The sequence below is a fragment of the Acomys minous genome (genome assembly GCF_964271855.1).
Source record: "Acomys minous genome assembly, chromosome: 6".
Lineage (NCBI taxonomy): Eukaryota > Metazoa > Chordata > Mammalia > Rodentia > Muridae > Acomys > Acomys minous.
The window spans coordinates 68,569,445-68,597,099 of record NC_140487.1 but is presented as its reverse complement, the minus strand read 5'-3'; the positions used below and the strand labels follow the sequence as shown (position 1 = coordinate 68,597,099).

The 27,655-nt window shown below is 44.9% G+C and overlaps 1 protein-coding gene across 4 annotated transcripts in view; it reads right to left on the bottom strand.

Moving 5' to 3' along the window:
- Window positions 1-25,748, bottom strand: part of HIPK2 (homeodomain interacting protein kinase 2) — a 178,508-nt gene extending 152,760 nt beyond the window's left edge. For 2 of the 4 annotated variants that reach the window (XM_084785522.1, XM_084785524.1), the window contains exon 1: window positions 25,571-25,748. In XM_084785522.1, the coding sequence (XP_084641648.1) occupies window positions 25,571-25,589 (19 nt within the window). In that variant the 5' untranslated portion in view covers window positions 25,590-25,748. The remainder of the gene's footprint in view (window positions 1-25,570) is intronic. The other 2 variants (XM_084785521.1, XM_084785523.1) reach the window with 1 other exon arrangement.
- Between the last annotated feature and the right edge of the window lie 1,907 nt (window positions 25,749-27,655).

The window sequence follows — 27,655 nt, the reverse complement described above, 5'->3', positions numbered from 1 at the left end:
TTCTAGTGAAAACTGTGTGGCAGACATGACATAATCTTAAAGAGTAAGTGGGGTCCCAGTGCATGGACCACACCACCGGTAGATGACCAACGATAAGTACTCAGACCTGTTCCTCTCAAGTTCCAGAATATGAAATTTGCTGAGGTACATTTTGGTGTTAAATCTTGAGTTTCCAATAAAAACACTATGAAAGAGAGATATTCTGGTTTTTCATTTGCTAGGGGACAGTAAACAACTTGTTCAGTGTTACACTTACTGCTTCCTAGATTAAGGCTCACATACAAAATGCAATGAAAACAGAGCTAAAGAAAGTCTTACTAATTTTTTAATGTATTTTTATTTCACGTATATGTCTTTTGTCTGAATTCATGTCTGTGCACCATGTAGGTGCATTGCTTTCGGAGGCCAGAAGAGGCTGTCAGATCTCCTGGAACTGAAGTTAAAGAAGGTTGTGAGCTGCCATGTGGGTACTGGGAACTGAACTTGGGTCCTCTGGAACAACCGGTGCTCTTAATTGCTCAGCTATCTCTCTAGCCCCTCCCACTTGAGTAGCTGATATAGCATCTCTAAAAGTAGAACTTACAGCATTTACCACACTGGCCTTTTATCTCTAATGCCATAAAGCTCAGAGACAATGTGAGGCTTGGCTAAACCTCTATACAGTCTGCATGTCTGGGAATCCTTCCCCTCCTGACTTTAAACTATTATAATTGTTTGTATTTATCCTTTTCCCAAATTATTTTTCTGTGTTGTGTATAATGGCAAGTGGAGACACATTGTAAAACAAGTCAAAACTAACAAGAAAAGGTATGGTACAGTTAATTGACTAGAATTATATTAAAATAATCAGCAGAGTAAACAAGGCCAAATTTAGAAAATTTAGAAAATGCATTCCACAGCCAGAGAAACTATTTAAAATTAGCATGTTGAAGCAGATGCTCATACTTGCCTGTCTGACAATCATTCTCTTTCTTACCTGTCAGAACCCTGACTTGATCCTGATGTCCCCTCTCCAAACACCCGCCATCTTCCTTTCTGTAGCTTCAGAGCCAGTCCTGCTTAGCTTAAGCAAATCACTATGTGTCTTTGTAAATAATTGAGCCAGGCTGGGCATGTGACACAAGCCTACCCTATAAAAAGGGAGAAGAGGCCAGGTAGTAGTGGCACACGCCTTTAATGCCAGCTCTTGGGAGGCAGAGGCAGGCGGATCTCTGTGAGTTCAAGACCTGCATGATCTACAAAGTAAGCCCAAGGCTACACAGAGAGACCTTGTTTCAAAAAGCCTAAATAAACAAATAAATAAGAAGGGAAAAGAGACTACGTAGGGCCTTCAGGGAGGCAGGCATTCCTTATTTGACGAATGGGTGGGTAGACAGATAAACATAGAAATGGTGAACCAACTCACGCATGCTGATTTGTTCCATCATAAGGTGCCGCCACAGGACTGCAGACTTTGAGAGAGAAGATGAGGAGCAACAAAGGGCTGGGAAAGTGGGCGCTGCAGGAGCTGAAACACTCCTCAGAAGGCTCTTTCGATGATTTTCTCCAGGTTCTACCCAGAATCATGGAGGTGAACCTAAAAGTTCATCTCTGATAAATATTACATGCAAAAAGCTCTCACTCTTCTATAAAATAATTTAAAGATAAGAAAGAGAAGAGAAGAGAAGAAGAGAGGGAGAAAAAGGAGGAAAGAAAGCAGGCAGCCTGGGCAGAATCACTGACTGCCACATTTCAAAGTATACACCATATCCTCTCAGTATTAGAAGAATTCTTTTTATCAGTAATTGCAATTGTTCACAAGCCACCAACATCTTGCCTTTTCCAACTGGATTTCTCCTCCTCCTCCTCCTCCTCCTCCTCCTCCTCTTCCTCTTCCTCCTCCTTCTTCTTCTTTTTTTAAGACAAATTCTGGCTATACAGCTCTGCTGGCCTGGAGCTCACTGTGCAGATCAGGTGGCCTTAAACTCACAGAGAGCCACCTACCTTGCTTGCCTCTGCCTCCTTTGCTAAGATTAAAAGCATGGATCACAAGTCTTGGCAGCCTTCTTAAAGAGACACACTAGACACACATGCACACAACACATGTACAGGTAAGCCTGTGGGTGAACAACAACTGAGCTCCAAGCTGCCTATTGCATCTCCCTGATGCCCCTGCACGTCAGAGGCCAAGGGCCACCCCTTGTGTCTACGCTCCTCTTGCTACCTAGAGAGCACCCACCTAGACATCCAAAAAAATATCACAGATGCAATATAGCACAGAGCTCTTCTTTAAACTCCCTTATTACTGATGGATAAAATAATACACTTTCAAAATTCTAGTCACTCTCAGCTGGCTCTGCAACCCTCCCAACAGTCCCACCTCTATTTCATGCCTGCTCATTACTTGAGCTGTCTGCATGTAACTTTCCCACCCAGCTCTCTCCCTCCTGCACCAAGTCATGTCCACATCCTTTCCAAGAAACTAAAAATCAAACTCTTTCTGAAAGCCTTGATGTTCATTTCTTGAGTTTGGGCCTATTTACCTACTGCTTGCTCCCTCAGACTCCTTTTCTCTTTGAGGGTAGGATTCTCCACTGTCAGCTTCTGCGAAGTGAGCTTCTCTGCTCACTTTATGAGAGGCAGCAGAAGACAGTCAAAGCAATACACTATGCTGAAGTACCTGTCTTGCTGCAGAGGGTGGGGGTGGGGAGTTCCTTCACCCCAGTGTTCAGTTTCACTCCTAAACTTCCCACATTCATCCAATGCACTGCTACCAGCCAAATACATACAACAGACCTCATCTCATGGGAGACTTAGGTGACAAACAGGACAGAAACAAGCCCAATGTGTCCTAGCTACCAGGAAACCAACGCCAGGGGCTGATCCCACCACAGGCACTGCCTGGAGTGCACAGGTGTGTACATCTATTCCAAGGTTCTTCTGTGACTCCTTAAAGCAACTCAGGAGAGCATTGTGGGTTTGCTGGTGTATTCTCAGCTGACCAGGAACTCACATACGGTACCGCGATGCAGTTCAGAGGCTGGCTCCAGAAAGTAAAGTAAGAGAAGCTAGCTGCCTCTATAGAGCAGAGGGCAGAAGTACCAGATGCCCTTGAAAAAGATTGGCTGAAGCTGAATGCCAGGTAATAAGAAGTCAGCGTCCCAAGGAGCTCAATGGAAGGGGCTGGCCAGGCAGCCAGGGTGTAATCAGGGAGGCCAGTACACTGAGACTTCCTACACGGCACCCTATTCACTGAGACCCACACTAACTCTAAGGATCAATACTACCATGGCACACAACCCACAGCATAAGTGCCAGAGGAGGGAGGAACAGCCATGACACCTGATATCAAATGTGACAAGAAAATCCCCACCTGGGACCGTACAGAAAGAATATATTTCAACACAGAATGTAAGTTTTCCCAACAAGATAGATAAAGCTTGATGTTAGTATCATGGCTCATATGCTTAGAGACAGACAGACAGACAGACAGATAGATGGAGCAAGAGAGAGAGGGGCTGGGAAATGAAGTACATGGGACATGTTTTGGAGCAGTATTGACTCTTTAACGCTTGTTGAATGGCTTTGCAGTGTGGAGGACGGGCTATTTGTGTACATGTATAACATGGACGCATACCCTAACAGGAACTGGGCCACATACCCCAATCTAGTACAGTACAGCACAAATAGTTTTGAAAAATTAAAGTGGACCTGTCTCTTTAACTATGCCAATTGTGAGATGGGGAAGGCGCCAGTGGAAAAGGCATTTAAAGCAGATTGCCCCATTTAGGGAGATATGATTCTTGGAAACGAAGCCTGGCACTTTTCCTAGACTAAAGGTTGTACAGAGTAACCAAAGAGAAAGAGGGCAACAGCCTCACCTGTTGGGCTTCCACCAGACTTCAAAGGCAGGAGCCAGACATGGAAACAGAGACCAGGGGAAAGCTCAAGGCCCCAGACTGCTCTCTGTAGTAATTCAGGATAGTCCTGGTTACCTCGAATACTTGTATGCCTAAGAGACACCCATAGAAAGAGGATTGGGGGAGCATACTGTTAAGCAGTCAGACCTGAAGGCAAAGAAAAAGGGAGAGCCTGTCCTTTGAGTCCTTGCCCCTTAATTGCAGAACCATTTGAAGAATGCTAATTATTTTATCTAAGTCTCCTATGATGGAAGGTGCACAAACAGCAGATGACCTGCAAATATCATCTAGCTTAGTATCAGAGAAACAGACAACTAAAGAGCCTTCTGTGTTGGAGAGCACAGCTGGATATGCCCAGACCATTTTGAAGACAGTGAGGCAAGAGCTAGAACTACACACTTCAGACACATTCTCTTACTAAATGACCAAAACTATCAAAAGAAGAAGAAGAGACCTACAGAGCAAGAAAACCAGCTCCATCCAAAACAAGTCTGATCAGATGTACACATATGTGCAGGCATGTACAGACACATGGTGGGCCTGCTAATAAAACCTACAGCAGCTCAGCTATTCCTGGGTTAGTTAAAGGGCTGGGGCTGAAGTTCAGAGACAGATAATTTGTCTTCTATACAATGCCCAAAGTTTGGTTCCCAGCAGTGAAGAAACTAACAAACAAGGAACTCACTTTTTTCTAAAAGTTAGCCAGTTACGCTAGTGCACACCTAGCACTTAGGAAGCTGAACAGAAGAATCTCAGGCTTGATGTCATCTCAGACCAAAGAGCAAGACTACGAAAATTTTATTTTTTTAAATTATATATGCATGCATGCCAGGGGTATGGGAAACATCCTCTCTTCTGTACATAAGCCCACAGATAAATTTCCTCTGTCATCTGACAGCTGCTGTGGAAGAAGGTGACAGAGGTGTGAAGGGAAGACAATGATGGAACTCCACAATCAGAGAAGACCAAACGCTCTCCCTGCCCTGGAGAGGAAACAGGGATAACTTAAAGTCACGTGGAAGTCTATGAGTCTTTCTTTGACTAGAAACTGATGATGCACATGGGTGAGATGTCCCTAACAAAGCAAGGGCAGTAGGCTTTGGGGATCGCTCTGGTCAGACAGGGGCTCCAGTGTTGGCCACACACAGCCTGATTGGTTTGAACCCACTCCCTTTGCTATTATCACCTGACTTAGGATTGATATGTGAAACCATCCTGGCCAGGAGATGTGAAGAAAAGTCTGCAAGGAGTTTCTAGGAAAGGTATTCTTGCCTGTAAAAGTGCCTGCCTAGAAAGAACTATTCTTTTCCTATAGACACTGCTGAGTTTGGAAGTGACACCTATAATGGCGGCAGCTATCTTCTGAACACATCTTGGATGGTGGAGTACACTGGAAAGAGTGTTGATGGGTGTTTGTTTGTTTGTTTGTTTATAAAAAATTGTATTCTTATGGCCAAATGTGGTACAGGCCTTTAATAACAGCACTATGGAAACAGAGGCAGAGACAGACAGAACTCTGAGTTTTGAGCCTAGTCTGGTCTACACAGTTAGTTCTAGGGAGGCAGAGTTACCTAGCACATAGTGAAACATCCCAGAAAGTTATTATAATTATTATTAGTGGGGAAGGTGGGCAGATGAGTGCCACAGTGTGGCCATCAGAAGACAATTGTGTGGAGTTGGTTCTCTCCTTTATGTGAGCTCCCGGGATTGTACTCAGGTTGTAGGTTTGCCAGTACTTTTATCTCCTGAGCCACCTCACCAGCCCGTATTAGTTCTTTATAACCAACTTCTTGGCAGTGGGACAGTAAGCTTTCCTTTATGTTTCTGCCCCTTAAAGATAAAGGCACTCCCAACCAATAATCTAATGAACAGTACATAAACCGAAGCAGACCAGCACCAACAGCGTTCTACTACCCACTGGTCTCCAAACAGATATGCCTCCCTAATAGGAGACTCCTGACTTCCCACTTCTTCCTGTCCTCCTTGCAGTGAAACACTGCACAGTCCTATGAGGTTGTCTCCCCAGGAGTCTGTAAAGGTCACCTAGGCCATCAGCTACCTTATGCATCTTGAACACCTCCAGGACTGAAGAACCCTTGTCCTCAGAGCGGCTAAGAGATTTCAGCGTAAGGCCCTAGTTCCAGTCTGATGAGATCTGCTTCCTGTGGCTTTCAAACCCTTTGTTCAACTTAGACCCACAGCTAATCTTTTTATCTATCTGACCTTCAGATATTATTTCTGTCCTTGTTCCTTCAGACAAGTATTTTCTTACAGCAAATGCATGACACATGTTTTACTTTCAGCATCTCTCAGGCCAAGACACTTTAGGGAAATCAATTTGTCTCACTTAACCAATGACCGAATGCATGATCAATTAGTCGGTCTCTACCTCTCTCTTTTTCCCTCCCTCCCTCTCTCCCTTCCTCTCTCTTTCCTTCTCTTTCCTATCCCAATGCAAACATGCCTAATATATAATAATCATGTTTATGGTCACATATTTTGAAACAAAATAGAAGCCACATAAGAATCTAATATTGTGTATCTCCAATCTTTGGACCATGTCCCAAAGTCTCTGCCAACCTCTTCACACACATAATCTGACCTAATTAAAGCATCTTCCTTGAAATGCCTTTCTAAAAATTTATTTATTTATTATTATGTATACAGTGTTCTGCCTGCAGGACAGGAGAAGGCATCAGATCACATCATAGACGGTTGTGACCCACCATGTGGTTGCTGGGAACTGAACTCAGGACCTCCGGAAATGCAACCAATTCCGTTAACCTCTGAGACATCTCTCCAGCCCTTGAAATATCTTTTAAAACATTTTTCTGACATTTAATTATTTTCCTTTCCTTACAAATTACATGTATTTCAGCTACAATCTCTTAAAGATATAAGCGGAAGATAAACAGAATTCCAACACGCCCCTACCCAACATGAACCTCAGATAGGTTCTCTCATGTTAATTTTTATTTTTATTTCATGTGTATGAGTGTTTGCCTGCATGTGTGCATGCAAGCCAGAAGAGGGCAACAGATCCCGTAGGTCTGAAGTGACAGGTGGCTGCGAGCTGCCATGTGAGTGCTGGGATCTGAACTCAGGTCCTCTGGAAGAGCAGCCGTGCTTTTAAGTGCTGGCCCATCTCTTGAACTCTCTCATATATTCTTTAAGGTTGACTTGACAACAAAAGCTTTTGTTTGTCTGTTTGTTTCGGTTTTTTAAGGCAGGCTTCTCTCTGTCCTGACACTCACTCTGTAGACCAGGCTGGCCTCAAACCCCGAGATCCACCTGCCTCGGCCTCCCAAGTGCTGGGATTAAAGGCGTGTGCCACCACCACCCAGCTTTACACCCAAATATTAACTGGCATCACTTTTTTCTATAACCATCTTATAGAATAAACTTAGAAAAAAAATTGCAGAAATAAGTTTTGGAACACAGTTCTTGGTGAACTTAGGACTTCTTCTTAAATACATATAAGCTGATCAAGCTCATTCAATACTCCCTATTTGAGGCCCCAGAACAACACCTTCTCTCTTTTGTTTTTATTCACTAGCAACTTATTCAGTACCCATAGTCTAGTGGTGAAAATCATCCTCCTGAAAAGATAATGAGACTCTTAGACATATGTACGAGCAACTCACAGTCATTTGTTTTAATGTAAGAAAAAGTAATGTTGATTATCACAAACAATATATCATACAAAATTACTTTTGCCAGGCTGTTGGATATAACACATGACTTTCCCAGAGGAGAAAAACAACCCTCCCTCTAATTATGTTTTGCCTGAGGAAAAACAGAAATTAATTTATATGTGCTAAAACAGATTTTAACTATAAAAGTAGAGGTGGCCTAGAAATATAACAGATCCAATCACTGATTCAATAAGCATTTTATTAAATACCAAATATTTGCCAGGCACTGTGTCAGCATTGTGGTTTTAGAATTGAAAGCCTGTTCTCTGTCCTCATGAAATCTCACCAATGTGAATTATAAACAAAAACTAATATATAAAGGAATCAGAGAGGAAAAAGACAGCTACCCGCAATAAGATATCATTACACACAAGAATAGCTAGCACAAAATGCAAACACATGCTACACCATGGGTGATGCCCACGAACATTGTGCTAAGTGAAAGGAGCCAGCTGCAAGAGACCACACACTTTACGATTCCATTTATAAGAAATGTCCAGAATACCAAGCAAACTAGTGGTTTCCACAAGAAGGAGGAAAGTGAACATAGAGAACGACTGCTAATGAGTACAAGGCTCCTTTCGGGGATGAGAACAAGTAAAATTACAAAGTAGTTATGGACACACAATTCTGTGCATATACTAAAATTCATTTAACTTATACTTCTGTGAATCTCAATGAAGCTGTCAGAAATACAAATAGAAATGAGTAAGAAATTCATTATTTGCAAGAAGTAGATTGGAAGTCACGTAGCCTATAAAAATAAAACTTTCAAAATTAACGAAGTACACAAGAAAGAACGCACGTGGAAAATTATACTAGCTAGGAAGACTCAACTTCAGAAAGGCATTGGTCCTTCCGAAGTGCTTCCTGAATTTGACGTGATCCCAATGGAAAGGTTAACAGGCTTACTATTTTCCTGGAATCAAGTTATGTTGCTTCTATAGTTTAATGGAAAAACAAACACAGAGAACAGCCAGTGACAATCGGAGGAAGAAGCACAGTGAGAGAACAAGTCTTTTCAGGCATTAAAAGCCTCAGGCTTCAATAATCACCAGCCAGTGGGAACATATGCAGAGTCCAAAGCAGAACCCCAAACTACAGAGCATGACATTAAGAGATACCATGGCAGTCAGGCTGGAGAGATGGCTCAGAGGTTAAGCTCACTGACTGCCCTTCCAAAGGTCCTGAGTTCAATTCCCAGCAACCACATGGTGGTTCACAACCATCTATAATGTGATCTGATGCCCTCTTCTTGCCTGTATCTGTACATGCAGAGCACTGTATACATAATAATAAATAAATGAACCTGTTTTTAAGAAAAGAGACCACAGCAAAAATAGAAACCTTTTAAACAATGGTGTTGGGACAACTGAGCACTGGGAAAACGTAAAGCTACATTCAAATCTCTGCACATATACTATCCTAGTTTAAAAATCAAATGAACCAGCCATCTGAGTTTTTAAAAAAAGATTTTAATAATACCCAAGAGGAACTTAAAATAAGACACAAAAAAGTCTAACTCGGAATCAAAATACAAAAGTTATTTTTAAAGAGATAAATTTGATTATATTAAATTAGAGCAACGAGGTAAACATCATGACCAACTAGAAAAAAAATTTTTTTTACAACTTACTTCAAAGACAATATGTAACAAGCTATTAGAAACAAGGAAGAAAAGATCAGTAAAATGTTGAGAAAATGTACAAAGTTCAGAAAACAGTTTACATGAACCAAATATAAAATGCCAGTTAAATATATGAAAACATCATCTTATTTATGATAAAAGAAATATAATTTGAAATATGTGTCTTACTACCAACAAAGCTCCTAAAGTTTAACAACAGATAGTAGGTGGCATGTCAGGTAAAGAGCTTCAATGTGTTCCTCGTGAGAGTGAGTGGAGGGCAACCATGGCAGTGCCAATTGTGGGTCTTCTCAGAGCAACACTACAGAGCCAGCTCTGGTGCACTCCAGTCAACTTGAACCTAACAGAACCTTCGGCACAGGAAACTGGAGAATAAAGGAACAAGCTTATCCCCGCTACAGAAATCTCACCCTACTCACTTAGCAGCAGGTGTAAGGGTCAGCACGCAACTGCCCGTGTTCTTCAACAAGAGACTGAACAGGGTTAAGGAAATACAAGGAAGTCCACGGTCACACACAGGACATCATCCTATAGCGAATGCTGATTTCAGTGTATCAGATTCAAAAGACATTTCAATTACAAAAATGCAGTATAAGTAAATTATTAAATAAGATAAGCTTTGCTGAAATACAAAATTAGAAGGGAAAAGGCAGATTATGACATGATTAACATTATTTAATAATTTCACATTTCTATTTATAGAGAAAGATCTGAGATGTATACCTGCAGTGATATCTAGAAAGAATGACATTTTAAAAGCATGAGGGAACCAGTAGCAGCAGGGTGGGAGCAGGCCTTGAATGCTGTTGCCTATTTTCTAATGATCTATACCACACAGTGTTTCAACAGAGTTAAATAAAGCTACAAGATTCCCATTTACCTACAAAAGCCCATCTGAAAAATGATTATCTCCCTGGTGGCATGCAGGATTCTTGAAATAACTTAGAATAATCTCCACATTGGAACGCCATTGCTAAGAGATGATTCTCTGGCAAATCAAAGATTTCTTGGTAGGATTTCAATAAAAATAAAACATTTACGAGTTGAGGTCTAAGAGGGAGAAAAGTGGAGCAAAGCCAATTCTCACAGGGCCTGCTGAAATGCCTCCACAAGCACACTTCACCTTCACCTCTCACCTGAAAACCTTCCCAGGGGACGTTCGACAGGCTCAGAGGGCATGGAGACTAGCAGACTTCATGCAGCCCTTCTGTGTGGAGAGACAGCGTCCACTAGATGGGCCTGCTGGCAGGGCATCTGCCTCTGAAAGGCCCTTTGACAACAAAGGCACACCTTCACAACCACTGACATAGTAATTTTTGTTTTGAATCATCACTGTATTTTCTCTACTGCAGCAACATACAAAATGTGTGTGAGCACACCTATGTTGTGTGATTGTTTACTGACTTAGCATCTCTCTAGTGTGCAACTATAGTATGATGGAGACCAGAGACTGACACAACACATTCTTCTCCTGGTGGAGCTTGTAGACGCATAGAGGAAGAAATCGTGTATGTTATTAAAGAAAAACAAACAAGCAAGCAAAAACTAAAACAGGGTGCTCTGACATTGGAAATCAGCGTGAGAATGTCAGTGAGGAGCAGGGAATGTCCGGGGTAGGAAGTGACATTTGGACTCTGACTGCAGAGTGAGCAGGAGCTTGCCAGGCACTCCATGCAGACGGACTGTACATAATGGCATGGGAGCAGCAAACACAGGACCGGCCTCAAACTGAAAGAGCCAGAACGTGACAACTGGAAGAGGGAACTGGCATCAAGGAGACTGGGGAAATAAGCAGGGCATCCTGGGACACCCCACCCCCACCCCCCCCACCCCCTCCGCTCAACCTGGACTGTGCTCAAAGCGACAGGAAGCACTTGCGCACCTGCAGCGGCAGAGCAAGCAGAGCTAATGTATACTTAGTATCGTTGGAGTATACTGCAGAGACTCAGGAATGGGCACGTGAGCCGAGGGTGGTGGTGCACACCTTTAATCCCAGCACTTGGGAGACAGAGGCAAGATATCTGTGAGTTCAAAGCCAGCCTGATCTACATCACAGGTTCCAGAACAGCCAGGGCTATATTGAGAGACCAGTCGCAAAATAAACAAAACTTCTTTTTTAATGGCCATATGGAGCCAATTTAGAAGGCTAGATCATGGGACTGAGAGATGACGGTCTGTAAAAGGCCTGCAGCACAATCATGAGGATCTGCGTTCATGCCCAGCATCCACATAAAATGCCCATAACAATCCCAGTGCTGGGAAGTCGAAACAGGAAGATCCTGGGGACTACTGGTCAGGCAGGTAGGCAAATCAGTGAGTTCCAGGAAAGACCCTGTCTCAAAAAAACAGAATGACTGTGGAAGACACCGGACATCAACCTCTAGTAGGCATGCATGCATACACACACACACACACTCCACTCAAGATAACAGAGTATGGTGGGTTAATGATACCCAACTCAGCCCCAAAGTCTACTTTTGTAAATAGAATATAGCCCAGCCTGTCCGTGGCTTCAACATGGCAACTACAGAGATGAGCTACTACGGTACACACAGTGTTGCTCAAAGTCCTTATGGGAAAAGTTTGCCAGGACAGGTATGGCAGTAGGGAAAATTGGGTTCACAATTCATAATCCACTCTGACTTATTTCAGCTATTCAGAAACAACTGGCCTACACAACATATATGGTGCTTTATTTTTTGTCTTTTTGTGTTTGGTTTTTTGAGACAGGGTTTCTCTGTGTAACAGCTCTGGCTGTCCTGGAACCCACCAGGCTGGCCTCCAACTCACAGAGATCTGCCTGCCTTTGCCTCCTGAGTGCTGGGGTTAAAGGTGTGTGCCACCATGCCTGGCTCCCAAGTTTTTTGCTTGCTGATTTTTTTGTTTGTTTGTTTGTTTAAAATGGCTGAAGTTTTTGAGCACTGTGTTGAGATGTTCATGTGAGCTTCAAGATACAAGAAAGTTGTAGTGTTTCTTATGAGGAAAAAACATGCATTTAATAAGCACATTTGGGCTTTACTTATAGCACTGTTGGCTGTGAGTTCAACGTTAGCCAACAGCAACAAGATAGCTCAGCAGTTAAAGCACTTGTCACCAAATCTGGTGACCTAAGTTCAATCACTACAACCCATGTAAAGGTAGAAGGAGAACACCAACCCCACAAGATTGTCCTCTGACCGCCACACATGAGCCATGGCATGCACATGCCCATATATGTGTGTGTACACACACACACACACACACACACACACACACACACACATATGCGTTCCTCCTCCTTACCCTCTCTTCCACACACAAATACACACAAACACTTAAAAGTTAAAATAAAGTTGCTGGTAATCAGAAACATATAAAAACATTATTACATGAATTTATGTAATGTCAGAACACATAGTATGTACCAAGTTACAACATTACACCAACATTACTTTTTTTTTTCAACTTAACATACCAATGTTATTGATGCCATGTAGTGGCCAATTGAAAATATGACCAGGAAATTAGCCCTGTATTTTCCCTACCAATAATGGCTCACTGTTCACTAATTCAGGATCTACAGCAACTTTACGAAATATAACTAACTACAGCTAGGAATGAGAATGGTTATACTTGGGAAGCAAAATAAAATCAATAAAAAGTGGTGATGGGTTAAATATGAAGTAAACAAAGGTATGGATGAGTCCAGGGTTTCTGACTAGACTACTGTGTAGAGCGTACTGCGTGAGAACAAAGCGTGGAACTCCAGTACACTTCACAGAGGGGACCATGCTTTTTTTTCTTTAGATGTGTTAAAGTTGAGATGTCTATGAGGTCTCTACATAGAAATGTCCAGTAAACTGTTGGCTTCTTGACTCCAAGGATAAAAAAAAAAGTCCAAGTACTGATGGAACTTTGAGAGTCACTGACACACTGAAGTGACCTTGAAAGTCTGGGACACATGTCACTTAAGGATAAATGAGTTAGAGAGCAGGATCCCGACCCAAGGACAACAAGGACCTTTTACTTCCACAACAAACAGGAGGGCTCATTTAAATCTTTATCTAGGTGGTTTTATTTATTTAGTTTGAAAGCGAGTTGAGGAAGAAGTTAATCTACTGGTATATATCTAAAATATGACAAATGTTCAAATCCCTTGACCTGGTAAATACAATTTGGGGAACAGATTTTAAAATTCAGACAAACTTTAATGTTACAGGGAATTATCCTAAGGAATAATTCATGATGGTAAAGCCAGAAATAATCTTAACATTTGGAGAATGTTTACTCTGACAATATTAATGGTATTTTCCTATGATTTCATCTATAGATTCTAATCTTAGAAATTTCAACCTTTCCAGGGATTTAATAAATGTCCACTTCTATTTCCTTCAAGCTTAAAAACAGAACCAAACAAAATAAAACACCACCACCAACATAAAACCAAACTAGCTTATTTGTTTCTATTCACTACAGCACAAGCTGCTCCAGGGCAGTTTTTGTCCATCTGGCACAATGCTGTCCACTAGGCAACTAAAACAGTTGCCTGCATGTTGAGTGTGTTTAGCTGATTTTGGTTGAACCTCATGTTTGTGACATGTGACTTGATTTGTGACAGTGACTTGTCAATCTGTACCATTCCACTTGTCTGACCAACGTTCCCTTCCTCACTCTGAGGCGCCCTCTCCATCATTTGTTAGCCACTCTCAGGCAGCAAGTCTGGAGTTTGGCTCACCTCGCCTGCCCTACAGATAAGAGATGGCATATGACCTTACGGGAGCCAGCTGGGGCTGCATCTCGTGGGGGAGCACTCACTTAAAATGTGGACGGTCCTGGGTTTGATCCCAAGTAATATTTAACAGCCCTTGTGCACATGCACGTGCACACACTGAGTGTGACAACACCAGCCAGCACTTGGAAGGCTAAGGCAGGAGAATCCTGAGATCTAGGCCAGCCTTTGTTACATAGAGTTTTAGAAGCTGGTATGGGAACACAGAAAGATTCTGTTTCAAACAAAACAAAAACAGACAGACAAAAAAGTCATGCTAAACTTGAAGTAAGTGGTGTGGTTTGTTTCTGCACTGGGTTCACTAATCTTCCCTTTCAGGCCTGACTTCTATGCCTACCATCTTATCTTTCAGGGAAAGCAACATAAATCTGTCTCTGCAGTTTTAAAATACTCAGGCTTTGAAACAAAAGTCATTTATATCTAGAGAAGGACCAACATATTTACTAATTCCACGCCCTTATCTATAAGGGTTGGGAAGTCTCCATCACACAGGCATAATCTGATGATAGAAAGTACCAATTGGATCTTGGCTGCTTGGTACCACTGCCCTCTCCTGCTCGGTGGGCTGCCTCACCTTTCTCTGTGGTCTGTACAGCATGCTAACAGTGCAGTCACCCTTGTAGCAATGCCACAGGGATGCAGTGAAGTCTGACAATGCAACAGGCAACCTTGTGTGCCTGATAAGTGTGCACAGCCATAGTCAGCTCCTGGCTCACAGTGGGCTCGTGCCTGGGCTGTGCTGCGACACACCCTCCTCCACAGCTGCACACCGTGCTTCAGCTCCCTACCTCATCTGCCTTGGGTTACGAAGAACATGTCTGTTGGGGAATTTAGCAATCTAGCACAAATAGTCTGGACTTCATTGTTTCTTCTCTAAGGATTCTGCGTCCTTAATGTGTGTTGTCTGGGCCATTCTAACAACCTGAGAGAAGGAGCGCAGCCTGCATGTCAGGACAAGAGCAGGCTGGTGTCAGGTGGACTCAGGTTTGAGCTCTGGCTCTACTGTGACTGGTCAGAAGGCTTTGAATACATCATTAAATATTGCTAAGCCTCAATTTCCCCTTACATAAATGGAGAAAATCACAGAGCTCTTGAATGTTAGCTAATAATAATATGTTACTATGTCAATGATGACTGCCAGTCTGTTCCAGGTCCCAGGCCCAAACGGTTGCACTGCAGACTAGCTGGCTGTGAGAGGCCCAGAGGAAGTAACTCCTGTGCTCACGGACATGCCAGAGGGGATGGGAAGGGAGATGAGAGGACAGAGGCGGCCTCTGCACGTTCCTGAGCTTCGCAAGGAATCATGGCACAAAGGCGGCAGGACTCGTGCTAATGCCAGGTCTCTCTCCCATACATCTAAGAAAAACTTTCATCAAAATAACTATCTGATGTTAAAGGTGCACCGATTCTTCATTTAAAATGCATTCTTCCAAAAAATGACTTTCTCCTGGAAATGCAACTGAGGCCTACCACAGACTTCACAAATTAGAAACTCTGGGACTAGGGTCACATGTTTTAACAAGCCCTCTAGGTGATGGTCCTCTAAAACAGTGAGTGCCCCACAAAGACACATTTCAGAGAGTTCTATAACATCCCTTAGACCCTCCCACCTACCAGGATAACAAGGCACAAACATGCCCAAGATCCACAGAGTCAGAATAAGTAGGTAGGCAGAGGGGCCCTGTGGGTAGATAATAAGCAGTTAAAGTGGAGAGGAGAGATGCCATCAAGGAGGAGCAGGAGGTGAGGCCCCAGGGGCCAGGGGCCAGAACTCACACCACAGAGTAGCTATCAGATTTTCTAGGTCTTCCATGAAGTCTCACTGGTGGGAGGAACATGCTGACTATGGGACCTACCTTAGTAAGACATAGGACTTGGGTCAGTTTCACAATGCCTGAGCTTAACAAAGCAACCCAGGCATGGGATGGAGAGGAGGAGGGAGGAGAGAGAACCAGGAACAGAGCATGAGGTGACACAATCACTAGCTCTCATTTGTACAGAGAAAACAGTTCAAATCTTCATTACTAAAGTGTTCGAACCACAAGCTGTCCCCTATTAGCACTGCCTTGGTCTAAAGGCTAGACTCAGAGAGCCTAGCATCCCTATGGCTGAGGAGTCTCCAGAGTCAAGGTGTGTGCCTGTCCATAGGCCTAGCATCTGCTTTCTCCTACATCCCCAGAGCTGCAGAGCTCTCAAGCCCTCCCAGGGTCTGTGGGTATGTTGTCGTAGGCCTTACAGACATCCATGGGACACCAGGGTCCCAAGAGGAGGTAGGGTGGTTGCAGTTTGGACTCACTAACCAGGAAGACAGAGTGGCATAGGCAGTGAGGTGGGGTCTTGTGATGTACTTCTGCCCCAGGATCTGCTAATGTCAGAGCAAGCCTGCCCTTAGTTTGTTCTCTTATTGGTGCTAAGTAAAGTCATTGTCCAGAAGTCACTCAGCAAGATGGAAATGCTTCCAAGCCAGGTCAAAACCAATACCAGTGCAAGTGTGCTCACAGAATCCCAAGTAGGGGCATGTTGTTACCGAAGGCAGCGCAAGTCTCAAGTTTGTGGTCATGTCAAAGGGCCAGAAGGACTTAAAACTGGGCCTTAGGAAGGCAAAATTGTTTTAAACATTGCTTAATGACTAAAAGGTGCTTTGAGGTTCTATAAAACTAATCATGATTATACTGGTCCCTTGCCTGTGATTTTCTGTTGTTAATAAGTAGCTCAGAGTGACAAGCTGCAAACTTGTCCAGGGAAACATAAGAAATAAGTTCCTAACAGAAGACTGAGAATACTAGAGCTGAGGGCCTTGTTCTGAGAAAAGAAAAACACAGCCTTTAGGTGCTAGCCTCTGTGCAATACTGCAGGCTGCCAGGAACCCCAGGACGCTAGAAGTCAGAAGCTCCCCCCAAGGACTGGGGACAACAGGAAGTGGTTCTGATGCATCCTAGGAACCTGGAAGCTCGGACGCTGTCCTCAGCATTCTAGGCTGTTGTGGGCTTCTGTGCACACCGTCATCACTCAACCCCACCCCCACCCTAGCCTTCCTAGGCAGCATCTGCAGCCTCTTCACTGATCTGGACTTTAGGATCCTCAAGTGTCAGAGGTGGGACACTAACTCATGAAGGCCCTACCAGATTGGACTATGGTCCAAGAAGACCCTGCACAATGTAAAAAGCCTGCAAAAAGAAGAGATTGTTAAAAGAATAGGGAAAAAAGTGTTTTACCAAAACCAGCAAGTCTCCCTGATTCTAGACCCCTGCCAGAGGTGTGGGAGGAAAGCAAAATAAAACAAACACTTCTTGAACCTCTGGGCCAGACACCACAGGCAGATACTCTCTCTGAATTTACTCAAAGGCAACCAGATGCCAGCCCATCTCCAGAGCACTCACGCCTCCTTCTATAGTACCCAGCCTCCTGGCAGCCTCTCCCAAGTTCCCTCCCTCCTCCTATTACATCCAAGCCACTAAAAATTACCTGGTTCAAGTATCATTTTGATACCAGTCCCCTTCTCCACGCCATAAAATGTCTCTTGAATTGGAACCCCTTTTAAGCCTTTGACAACTGATCCAAAACACTTACTGTCCTCATCTGCTGGTCGGTTTTGTGCTTACCACTCCAGCCAGGCAAAAATTACTTTGCAAATGAATCCCATTATGCACTCTGCTCATTCACCTTGTTAAGCCAGCACAAGAGCTTCGGCTGTTTCTGTTGTCTTTATAAAAGGACTCCCTCATTTATCCCGCATCCCTGGAATAGGCTGATGCACAAAATTGATCTACATAAATTAATTTTCCTCTCTACCAGAAGCTTAACCCTTTATGTGGCCTTAAATCCTTTTCAGAGTGAGTCGAAGAATAATCAAATGAAACTTTATTTTGACCATTTTCATTGCTGTAATACATTAGAAGGCCTCCCCATCTCAGCAAGCAGAACACAATGAATGCTGATTAATCTTTTCCTTATGGTGCAGGTCATACTTAATGAATAACAGTGATCATTCTAGGCTGTGGCTGCAGATGTAAATGGTCTAGAGCGAGGCCGACTGTGTGTGTGCCTTCACTCTCTCCCTGCCAAAGACTCTCTGAAACTTCCTTCCCACCCGAAGTCCCCGCCATCAGCATGGATTCTGATAAGCGATGCAGGTACACAGAATGTGGAGAGTAAAGTCACTGTCTTTCTGCAGAATTCCAGGAATTTGCAATCTGGTTTTGGTCAGAACTGTGTTAGTTCTTTATTGAAGGGGGGGTATACGTGGGAAGGAAAGGGGGGGTAAAGCCTTCCACAGTTAGCAACAAACCAGTTTTCCAAATTTCTTTACCGTGGTGTTTTTACAGGCTAGAGGTACAAAGACCACAAAAATGGCCTTCTTAAATAGGGTGATGCTAAAGTTCTATACAGAACTGGCATGATAGAGTTTGACAAACCCTTGGAAAAGTCACTTTATAACTGAAGAATAATTCACAGATTGAATAAGAAAATATTGGTATGGAGGGAAATGCCCCATTTTCATAAACTAGCCTTTGTAAGCAAGATGCGCTCTGTGAGGGCAAGAAGTGCTTTTTTTCAGTCCTCATCATGAAGTGCTTCACGGCGCTTTCCCGCTGCAGATGGACAGAACCGCCAGGGGAGGAGGATGCCCTTGTTCTATTATATATTCGATGACACTCTTTCTGTGACACTAGCACACACAAAAGAGTCAATCAGTGTTAATTCTGCTTACGCATGGCACTTAATTGATCAGAATGTACTAGGGCAAAAGTAGTTGGGCAAGAATTGTTAAGGACAGAACACTATGTGAACCACCACAACTCTATTTAGTATCACGTTCACAAATAAGTGACACCATAAAGCTATTTTTCAGTGTTGAAGGTTTGCTATTATTTTTTTTGGTAATGATTTCCCTAACTTACTTTTTTAATAGTAGAGTCATCCATCAGAAAATGACCTGGTGGCAGTGAGACTGTCCACTGCATCTTTATCCCTTCTACTGGCTCTAGACTGTCAAGGAGGATGCCCTCTGGAAGCTGGCCTTGTAACCACTCTCATAAACAGCTGGCTCCCTGACTGGTAAAACAGGTATGGCTTTTGCTGACTCAGAACCTATAAAGAATTTGACAAACTGTCCTTTCTAACCTGGGTGAACTAATATTCCGCTGAGTCATAAAGACTCTGTGCACTCTTTTCTTCAATCAAGTACAATTTGAGTTAGTGATATTTTATGTCCTCTGCACTCTGTCTGTTCTGCAGCAGACAGTTAAGAAAGACCTAAGAGCTGGACTAGACAGATGAAATTCAAAGGGATGTGTAGAGTCAAGCAGAAGGTGGCAGCTTGGCTGGGAGTGAGGAGGTCAGACAAGAGTACAAAAAGCACTCAGCAGGGTGCAAGCATGGTGGCACACATCTTTAATTCTAGTACTCTGGTGGCAAAAGCAGGCGGATCTCTATGAGTTTCAGGCTAGCCTGGTCTACTTACCAAGTTCCAGGCCAGCCAGGGCTATGAAAGTCAGACCCTATCATAAAAAAAGGCTCAGTGATGCTGCTATAAAGTACTGCTTAGGTGGCATTAAAGAAACCAATGCTACAGATGTTTATGACGTTCCCACTAGAGCTAAAGGACTGTACAACTACAGCAGGGGACACAAAGACAAACCAGGCATGGTTCTTGCCCTCCAGAAGTTCCCAGGAAGTAAGAACCCTAAAGTCCCTTTTCTGGCATATTTCATACTAATAATTCTACTATTAAAGAATTGCATTCAGATTTGATGACCATTATTTTTCGTAATGGAGAGAAACTAGAGTTCACAACAGGGAAAGGAAATGTTTCAGAGACAAAAACAGACCGTAGGGGAAAAGGAAAAGAGTCCAATTGCTATATTCAAGTATATGAAAGGTTTTAGAGGAAAAAAGTAAAAGAAACAAGTTTGGTTGAAAGCAGATGAGATTTCTAGCAGGCCCAGACTCATGCAATCCTAGAACTGGTTAATGAAGGAATTGCTAATGTTCATTCCTGGATAACAGCTACCAGTGAGCAAAGATTCACGTCAGGGAATGGGTCCTTGTTAAGAGCGATGGTTACCTTTCATAGGGGCACGGTCCAAGAATACAGCTGTGGCCCCTCAAAGTCTGTGGTACTATTTGCACATTGTTAACGTAGCACAAACATGCTGCTATGGAAGACCTGAAACCAGGCAAAGCTTGGTGTGAATACAGATGCTGGGAAGGCCGCAGAGCAGTCAGGAGGGAAGGGGCACACTTTCCTTGGTGGTTATAAGGGAACAGCGAGGGTGCCACCTAATCCGTGATTAGACAAGGACACAGCTCCTTACCCCCTCCCAGGGGATTCTGCTAAGGGCAGGGAGGCAGCAGTCACCTCTCAGAAGCCCCTGCCCCCAGGCTCTATGACCTAACTTAAGGATACAGCCAGGCTGTTCCCAGAATTCTCTGTTCCTGGGGTAAACGTGCTGAAAGCTGCTTGTCACTATCCATCTGTGTCCCGCCAGTGAATACCCACCACATGACTATCTAGAATACAAGTGAGACAGTGAAGCCAGGAATGAATCCTCCAACAGGCACACATGGATGGGAGAACCATTCACAACACAGCCTCCAACTCTAAATGTAAAAAACAAAAAGTGTCCCATCAGCACGTGCATGTGAGAACAGTATTTGCATTGATAAGGATATGCAATAAAAGTTAAATAATGAAAGAGGAAAACATATCCTCCGCAAAAGAGATGATAACATTTAAGGAAACCTGTAATGAAGTAATTTCATTCAACTAAAGAAAACATTTCAACATAAAAGGAAGTTGGGGTCTTCCCTTCACACCTTAAGAAAACAAAAGTATGTAAGAACTATCACACAGGAAACACACAACCAAGCCAACAACCACTGTAACTGGGTTAGGCAGGCTCCCCGGTGAGTCTATACGGAGTTTAAATATTTTGACTTTCACTTCCCCTATTCCTGAACTCCCAGAGGTCAGAGGCCAAGTCTTTGTCATTTCTCCAAACACAGAACCTGCCATGAGGCCCAGGGCACAGCAGAGCCTTTGTAAATGTTTGCCAAGTGCATACATGACAGATGCACCCTGGTCTGCAGAATGAGGGAACAAACCGGGAGTTCAGAGAGGAGAGAGTGCATGAAGCACACGGCCCACATCACAGGCTAGGTCATAATCACCACCATCAGCCCCCAAGACGCTCAGTTTCTTTTAAAGAAGAAATAAAGATCTTCCTCTCAGTTTTCAATTTTCAATGTTCTGGTTTGTTTTGTTGGTTTTTTTCCTCCTTCAACAAGGTATTGTCACATGCAATGGAGCTATTATAAGCTTGGGCCTTTCAAGTTCACACTCTTATTAGTGGTTACACAAAGTCTGCTGGTATTGTTTTTGAATCTGGCCTTTGACTACAACCCCAAGCGGTTGAATTGTCATCTGAAGGCTACCAGAAAGCACTAGCAAAGCACGCATCCAGAGAACAATAAGAAAGGCACCCACGTCTCCCCTCCTGATCATCACTACTTTGTTCCACACAAACCGCAAAGGTAGATCCTTAAGCCTGATCTCTATGGGAGAAAGGAAGAAAGAAATGAAGGAGCAGGAAACATAAAATATGAAGGATTTAAGCAGCTATAATTTGCATAAAGCTCCCAATTTTCTTTGGTAAAAAAAAAAAAATGCATGTTTAACTGCCTAGTGAGGCAGACTCTAGCATGTGGCTGGGTAAGAGCCTGTCTTCTGAGAAGAGCCAGCGAGCAACTTTTGGGGACTTCTTAACTAGCCTGCTACCTTGTACAGGAATGGATCCTTTCTGAGGGCAAAGGTTACCTTTCATTCTTAGGGACACTTCTGGGAACACAGCTGCGGCCCCTGAAAGTCTGCCTTACTATTTGTTTGCACATTTTTAACATAGCACAAACATGCTCTGCCTGAAACCAGCAGAAGCTGATGTGAGTAAAGACACTGGAAAGGTCATAGAGGAGAAAAAAAAAAAAGTTCTTTCTTCTGCAGCTATGGGGGTTTATTTTTTGCTGGTTCCCAAACTAGAAAAGGAATAGCAGGAGATTACTAATTGAAATTGAAGTGTTGCTGGCTTTTTAAACTATTTGAGGGCTATGCTTTCCCTGGAGTCATCATGCCTGTAAGCAACTCAGAAGATGGGGGGGTGGAATTTAACACATACTGAGAAAACGCCTACTCTAGGCAGGGACTCTACTAAATATGCCAGGTTCTAATGGACTCACACAATCCAGTAAAGGCTAAAAGTTCTGAAAAGTAGGATACCAAGGTCATAAGCTAGAGTCAAGCTCCAGTTCCTCTGCTTTGAGTGTCCTGCCACCCTGTCCAGTATCAAGGATAAAATGAGTGACTATTTTGACTCACTATAAAAATGTAACAACAGAAACAATTGTACTTCCTCATTTAAAGTTGTAAAGCATAAACACAGGCAAAGATAACACAGACAATGCATCCTAAAACTATGATTCAGAATCTCGTTTCTTGGTTTGCATCTTGGTGGCCAAGGGTCTTCAGGGCCATCTGAGGAGGGACTCTGGCATGCCAGTCTGAATGTGAAAGGTTCTCTGGTTTCCTTCACAGTGATCAAGAAGCCACAGCTCAGGTAAGTGAGACATAGTTAACTTGGAGTTTCGGCCCCTCTAATTGGGAACCCATAGAGATCCAGACCCCTGAGGTTGACCTTTGTCCTGCATACTGAAAAGGCCTTGGTAAGCAAGTTGATGGAGAAATAAAATCCCAAGGCAAATGTTTAACTTTCTAAAGAAAATACCCTCCCCCCTCATTTTTTTAACAAGTCACTAAAAATTAATGTGATATTTATAAACCCATTCTTAAAGACAGCCCTAGAAGACTGATTACACTTTGCCACTTACTAATTCATATTATCAAATATGCTTTGTTTCACAAACAGCACGCCCGTCTAGCTGCCGACATTCCAGCCTTCACTCAGGATTCCAGCCACACTCCATTTGAGAAATTCCTGCTAAAAAGTCTCATGTGTCATCAGACTTCTGAGAAGAAGCATGTGGAAGTGTTAGGAGGAGAAATCCCTCTTCTTGGCAAAGTCTGCAGGAAAAACCCTGCTTACTTAAGACAACACACACACACACACACACACACACACACACACACACACACACACAGAGTCCCTGGGTTCTGGTTAATATATAATAAAAATCAGGTTCACTGATTCCACAGATTGTCCCTGGGGGTCAAGAGAGAGGTCACTGTAGTCGTGGACACACTCAGCACTGTGAGTGAATGTAGGTTCCTGAAGCGTAGTCCTTGACTATGGAGGTCATTCATCTGCCTCATAGCATGCCTAACAGCCTCTCTCAAAAAGACCAGGCCTGAGCTTTGGACTGAGTGATTCCAGGCTGGTAGAGAAGCAGTGCCGAGCAAGACCAGGAAAATAATTATGACGATGTAAAAGAGATGCACTACAACCCAAAGACCGATTAAGAGAACCCACAGACAATATTCAAGAAAACCCAGGGTTGAAAGGGGGTGACAAAGTAGGTTGCCTGGGATAGAGAAAGGTTGGCAAATAAAACTATGAGCTGACACTGCCCCCCCCCCAGCTCCACAGTCCTACACCGAAACACCTTAAACACCTGTAATTCTTTATCTGACATAATTACCAAAAGAGTGAGAGCGATGTACCTAAGACCAACCCAGCTAGGGCTTACTTAGCACCAGGGGGTTAACCTACATGCCTCATGAATTTCAAATGAAATCAACATGATCAATGAAGTTCCCAAGGTGGCTTTGTACAAAGTTGACAAAATACATCCCAACCCCACCTACCCAGCCCCCTAGAAGAGGAATTGCTATTCTATTACAGTCCTGAATTCAATGCCAAGTTCCTTCTAAACTGCTCACCCCGAGCGTCCAGCAGAGGGAGTCTCCAGGAAGCACTTAATAAAGAGAAAACTGTTTCATTTTAACACTCTAGACAGTGGGAGCTTTGACTGCAGCCCCCTCCCCTAGACACAGATGAACAATGAATGCCCGACATGGGCTCTCCTACATGTTCACATCCCCACTGGCATGTTCCTAGTCTACGTGGTGGAGTGATCAGAAATTTTGTTTTGTGGAACAGTTAAATGGACCTTGTGTTCCTCGGAATCAAAGAGGAAAGCCCCTGGAATAACATTTCTCTGTTGCTTTCTAAACAGCCCCTTTGTTTCTAAGAGACTCTGGGGAAAAAAAAATATTTACAGTCCATAGGTTATTTACAGCCCCGTTATTCAGAGCCTGAGTGGTGACTTTATTCCATGCAGAAACCTAATTCATTTGGAGCCCTGGAACTAATAACAGATTTTCTTTTCAGATAAGTTCTTTTTTTTTTTTTTTTAATCAGCCTCTCCGAGCAGAGATAAAACTATTAATGAGATCCCTGTTTCACTCGGCCCAACAGTTCCCCGGGTTTATAGGATTACAATCTTTCCTCGCCCCTCCTCTTGGTTCCTGGCAAACCCGTTTCCCTCTCATTTGCGATTTCATCCACAGAATATCTGAACAAAACCGAAAGAAAGCCAGATGGACCCACGCTAAAAGTATGTAAGAGGCTGCTATTTCAATGATTTCACGAGAGAAACATTTTCACGATGAAATAGCTGAAAAAAATCAGACACACTTGGGTTGAAAGATCCCCCGTACTACAAGCACACAAAAACACACAGAAGTGTGTAAAAACTTAGTTGATCCGGGTTTGATTTCCTCGCTGCAAGCTGACGGAACTGACTGAGGAGAAGCGAAAGAGTGTGCGAGGCAGCTGTATCGCCTTACCTTTTCTTTCTTCTGAAGACAGTCAAATGGGGGAAAAAAATCGGCCAACGCCAGGTGAAAGTGCACAGCACCGATCTACCCAGGCCGAGCCAGAAAACCTTCTTTCGCCTCCCCCCACCGAACCCCCTCCCAAAAGCCAAACTATATCCTCCCTTCCACACGCCAATTGCGGGGAAATTTTGAGCCTATTTCATTGTTCTGCCTGGGTCTGAAATGGACTTTTCATCTCTACCCTCTCTCACCGCTTGGCCCCTTACAATCGGATTCCACAAGCGCCGCCGCCGCCGCCACCACCACCACCCCCCAAAATCGGAGGCTCAGGAAGAATAAAGGGAGTGTGGGGTGGGAGTGGAGATGTTTAGAAAAGGGAGCAGAGAGGACGAACAAGTAGAAAGGAGACCATTTAAAGGTAATGGGGGAGGATCGCATCACCTTCATTTATCACAAATAAACAGAAAGCAGTCACGGATCCGTCTTTTTCCCACACGCCGCCCCCATTTCTTTTCTTCGGGCAGCAGCCCACCGGGCACACACCCCCCGGCTGCCTTCTCTGCCCTGGAAATAAGATCCTGCCCCAGGCCGGCTCCGGTCCCGTCTGGGCCCGGGATAGGGGCACCGGGGAGGGTCGCGAGACCCCGCGGCCAGGGCCCGGGGCTGCGGCCGGGGGCTGCCGGGCGAGGGGCCGCGGGCAGAACAAAGCTGCGGGGGCCGCGGCCGGCGGAGCGAGGAGGGGGGTATCTCGGGCCGGGCGCCCCTTACCTTCGTACACGGGGGCCATCGGGGCCGGGGTGTCCGCGGTTCATGGCAACGGAGAAGGGAACACAGCGCGCGAGCTCGGCCCCCTCAGCCTCAGTGGGAATCTGCCATCTTGAGCCTGTGTCTCCGCTCTCGGCGCAGCCCAGGCCGCCAGCGCCCGCATCACCGCCTCACTTGGCCGGCGCCGGGGGAGGGGGCCGGGCGGGCGGGCGCGTCGCCGCCACCGCCGCCGCCGCCGCCGCCGCCGTAGCCGCGGCCCGGGCCCTGCGCGGGGGGCTCGGCCGGCCCGGGTCGGCTAAGGCGCCGAGGCCAAGGGCCGGGCGGGTCCGCGAGGGCGGGAGCCGGGGCGGGCTGCGGCGGCCAGGGCCGGGCCGGAGCTCAGCTCCGCATGGCTGTGAGGCGGGGGCGCCGGCAAAAGTTGCCCGTGAGGAGCAGGGGGAGGGGGCGGGGGCGGGGCGGCGCGGCCGGGCGCGAGCGGGCGGGCCGGCAAGCGCGAGCGAACGAGCCGGGAAGAGCCCCAGGGAGTCCGCGCGCAATCGAGCGCCGATGGCACGGATGCGAGGCGGGGAAGGCCGAGCCGAAGGGCAAGAGCCCGGCGTCGGCGGGGGCCGAGCGCCGCCCGAGGGGAGCCGAGAGGCCCGGCGAGCCGGGCGCTGCGAGAGCGCGGTGCGCTGGCCCGCAGCCGCCGACCGGAGCTCCTCGGTGGAGGGCGGCCACAACTTTGTGTGTGCGTGCTTGGGAGTGCGCGCGTGGGTGTGCGCGCGCCGGCCGGGCTGGGGAGCGCGATCCGCTGCCGCCGACAGCAGTCCCGCTACGGGGCAAAGTGCCTTCGCCCCAGCGCGTGTGGGCTCCGTTCTAGCCGACGTGCGAGGGGAATGAATGGAGAGAGTAAAAGCTTAGTCCTCTCGGGAGGGTGCCCTGGGGAGCTCTCTGCACACCGCGGGGAAAAGGCAAAGTCTGGATGGACACCTGACCCCGCTGTTTGAAGAGCCCTCTTCATCATCCGGGTGGGAGGGTCCCATCTAGCGATTCTGGGGACCGGGGTGCTTTTTTCTGCTCTCTCGGCCGGCCAGTGAGAAACGTTCTTTAAACTCTCCAAGCCTGGATCCCTGCCCTGGTTTGCCTCTCCAGCTCGCCTCTGAATGTCTGCACAAGATGCCCTGCCTTTGCCTCCAACTTATGAAAACTTGTTGAGTCCTGATACATGGATAGATCAAAAAATATATTCAGTAGGCGACAACAAACTCTTGAAATTCCAACAAAATATTATTATAATAAAAAAATTAGAGCCCATTGCCCTTAGAAAGGTCGACTGGTGTCTCACAAAACTCTTTATTTTCAGGTATAAATACTGGACATCTGATGCAAGTTATATTTCCTACCTGTGGATCAGAGATCAAAAAACAGTTTAAAACCTATCTTAAGGGGTGGGGATGTTACATTATGGCCTCTCGCTCTACACAACTTTCTTTAAAACAAGCCCACTGTTTTCTTGTTTTTTTAAGGTCATTACTTTCTCAGCATCCTTCCAGCCTCTGTATCCCGTGCTCATCCTTCCCCTAAAATAAAAGACAAGCGAGCTCCTGCTCACACTTAGCTAGCTTTGTTACTGAAAAGTAATTTTCTCTTTATCTTGGGATGGTCCTTGATGGACATCTTCTTTGCCTCAAAAAAAAAAAAAAACTTTTTATTTTTTTCTGTTTTTTTTTGTTTGTTTGTTTTTTCGAGACAGTGTTTCCTCTGTGTAGCCTTGCTGTCCTGGACACTGTTTGTAGACCAGGCTGGCCTCGAATCCCTGCTGTGATTCTAGGACACGGTGCTGGCCTTTGCCTCAATACTTAACACTATATACCCTAGACCTCATCTTAGCCTAATGGCATTGCCATCTGTAGACTCCTAGACTACCATTGGTAAGGGGAGCCTCGGAGACCATCTGGGCCTGCCATGGCCTTTTGCAGTTGAAGAAAAGAAGTCCACAAGTGCAAAGGATATTATCCAAATGATACAAAGTATTGAAATGTAACCCGAGATCGCTAGGCCCCATGTTAATCTTCCTTCATACCTCGCTTTCTATCTCCTTGTAATCTG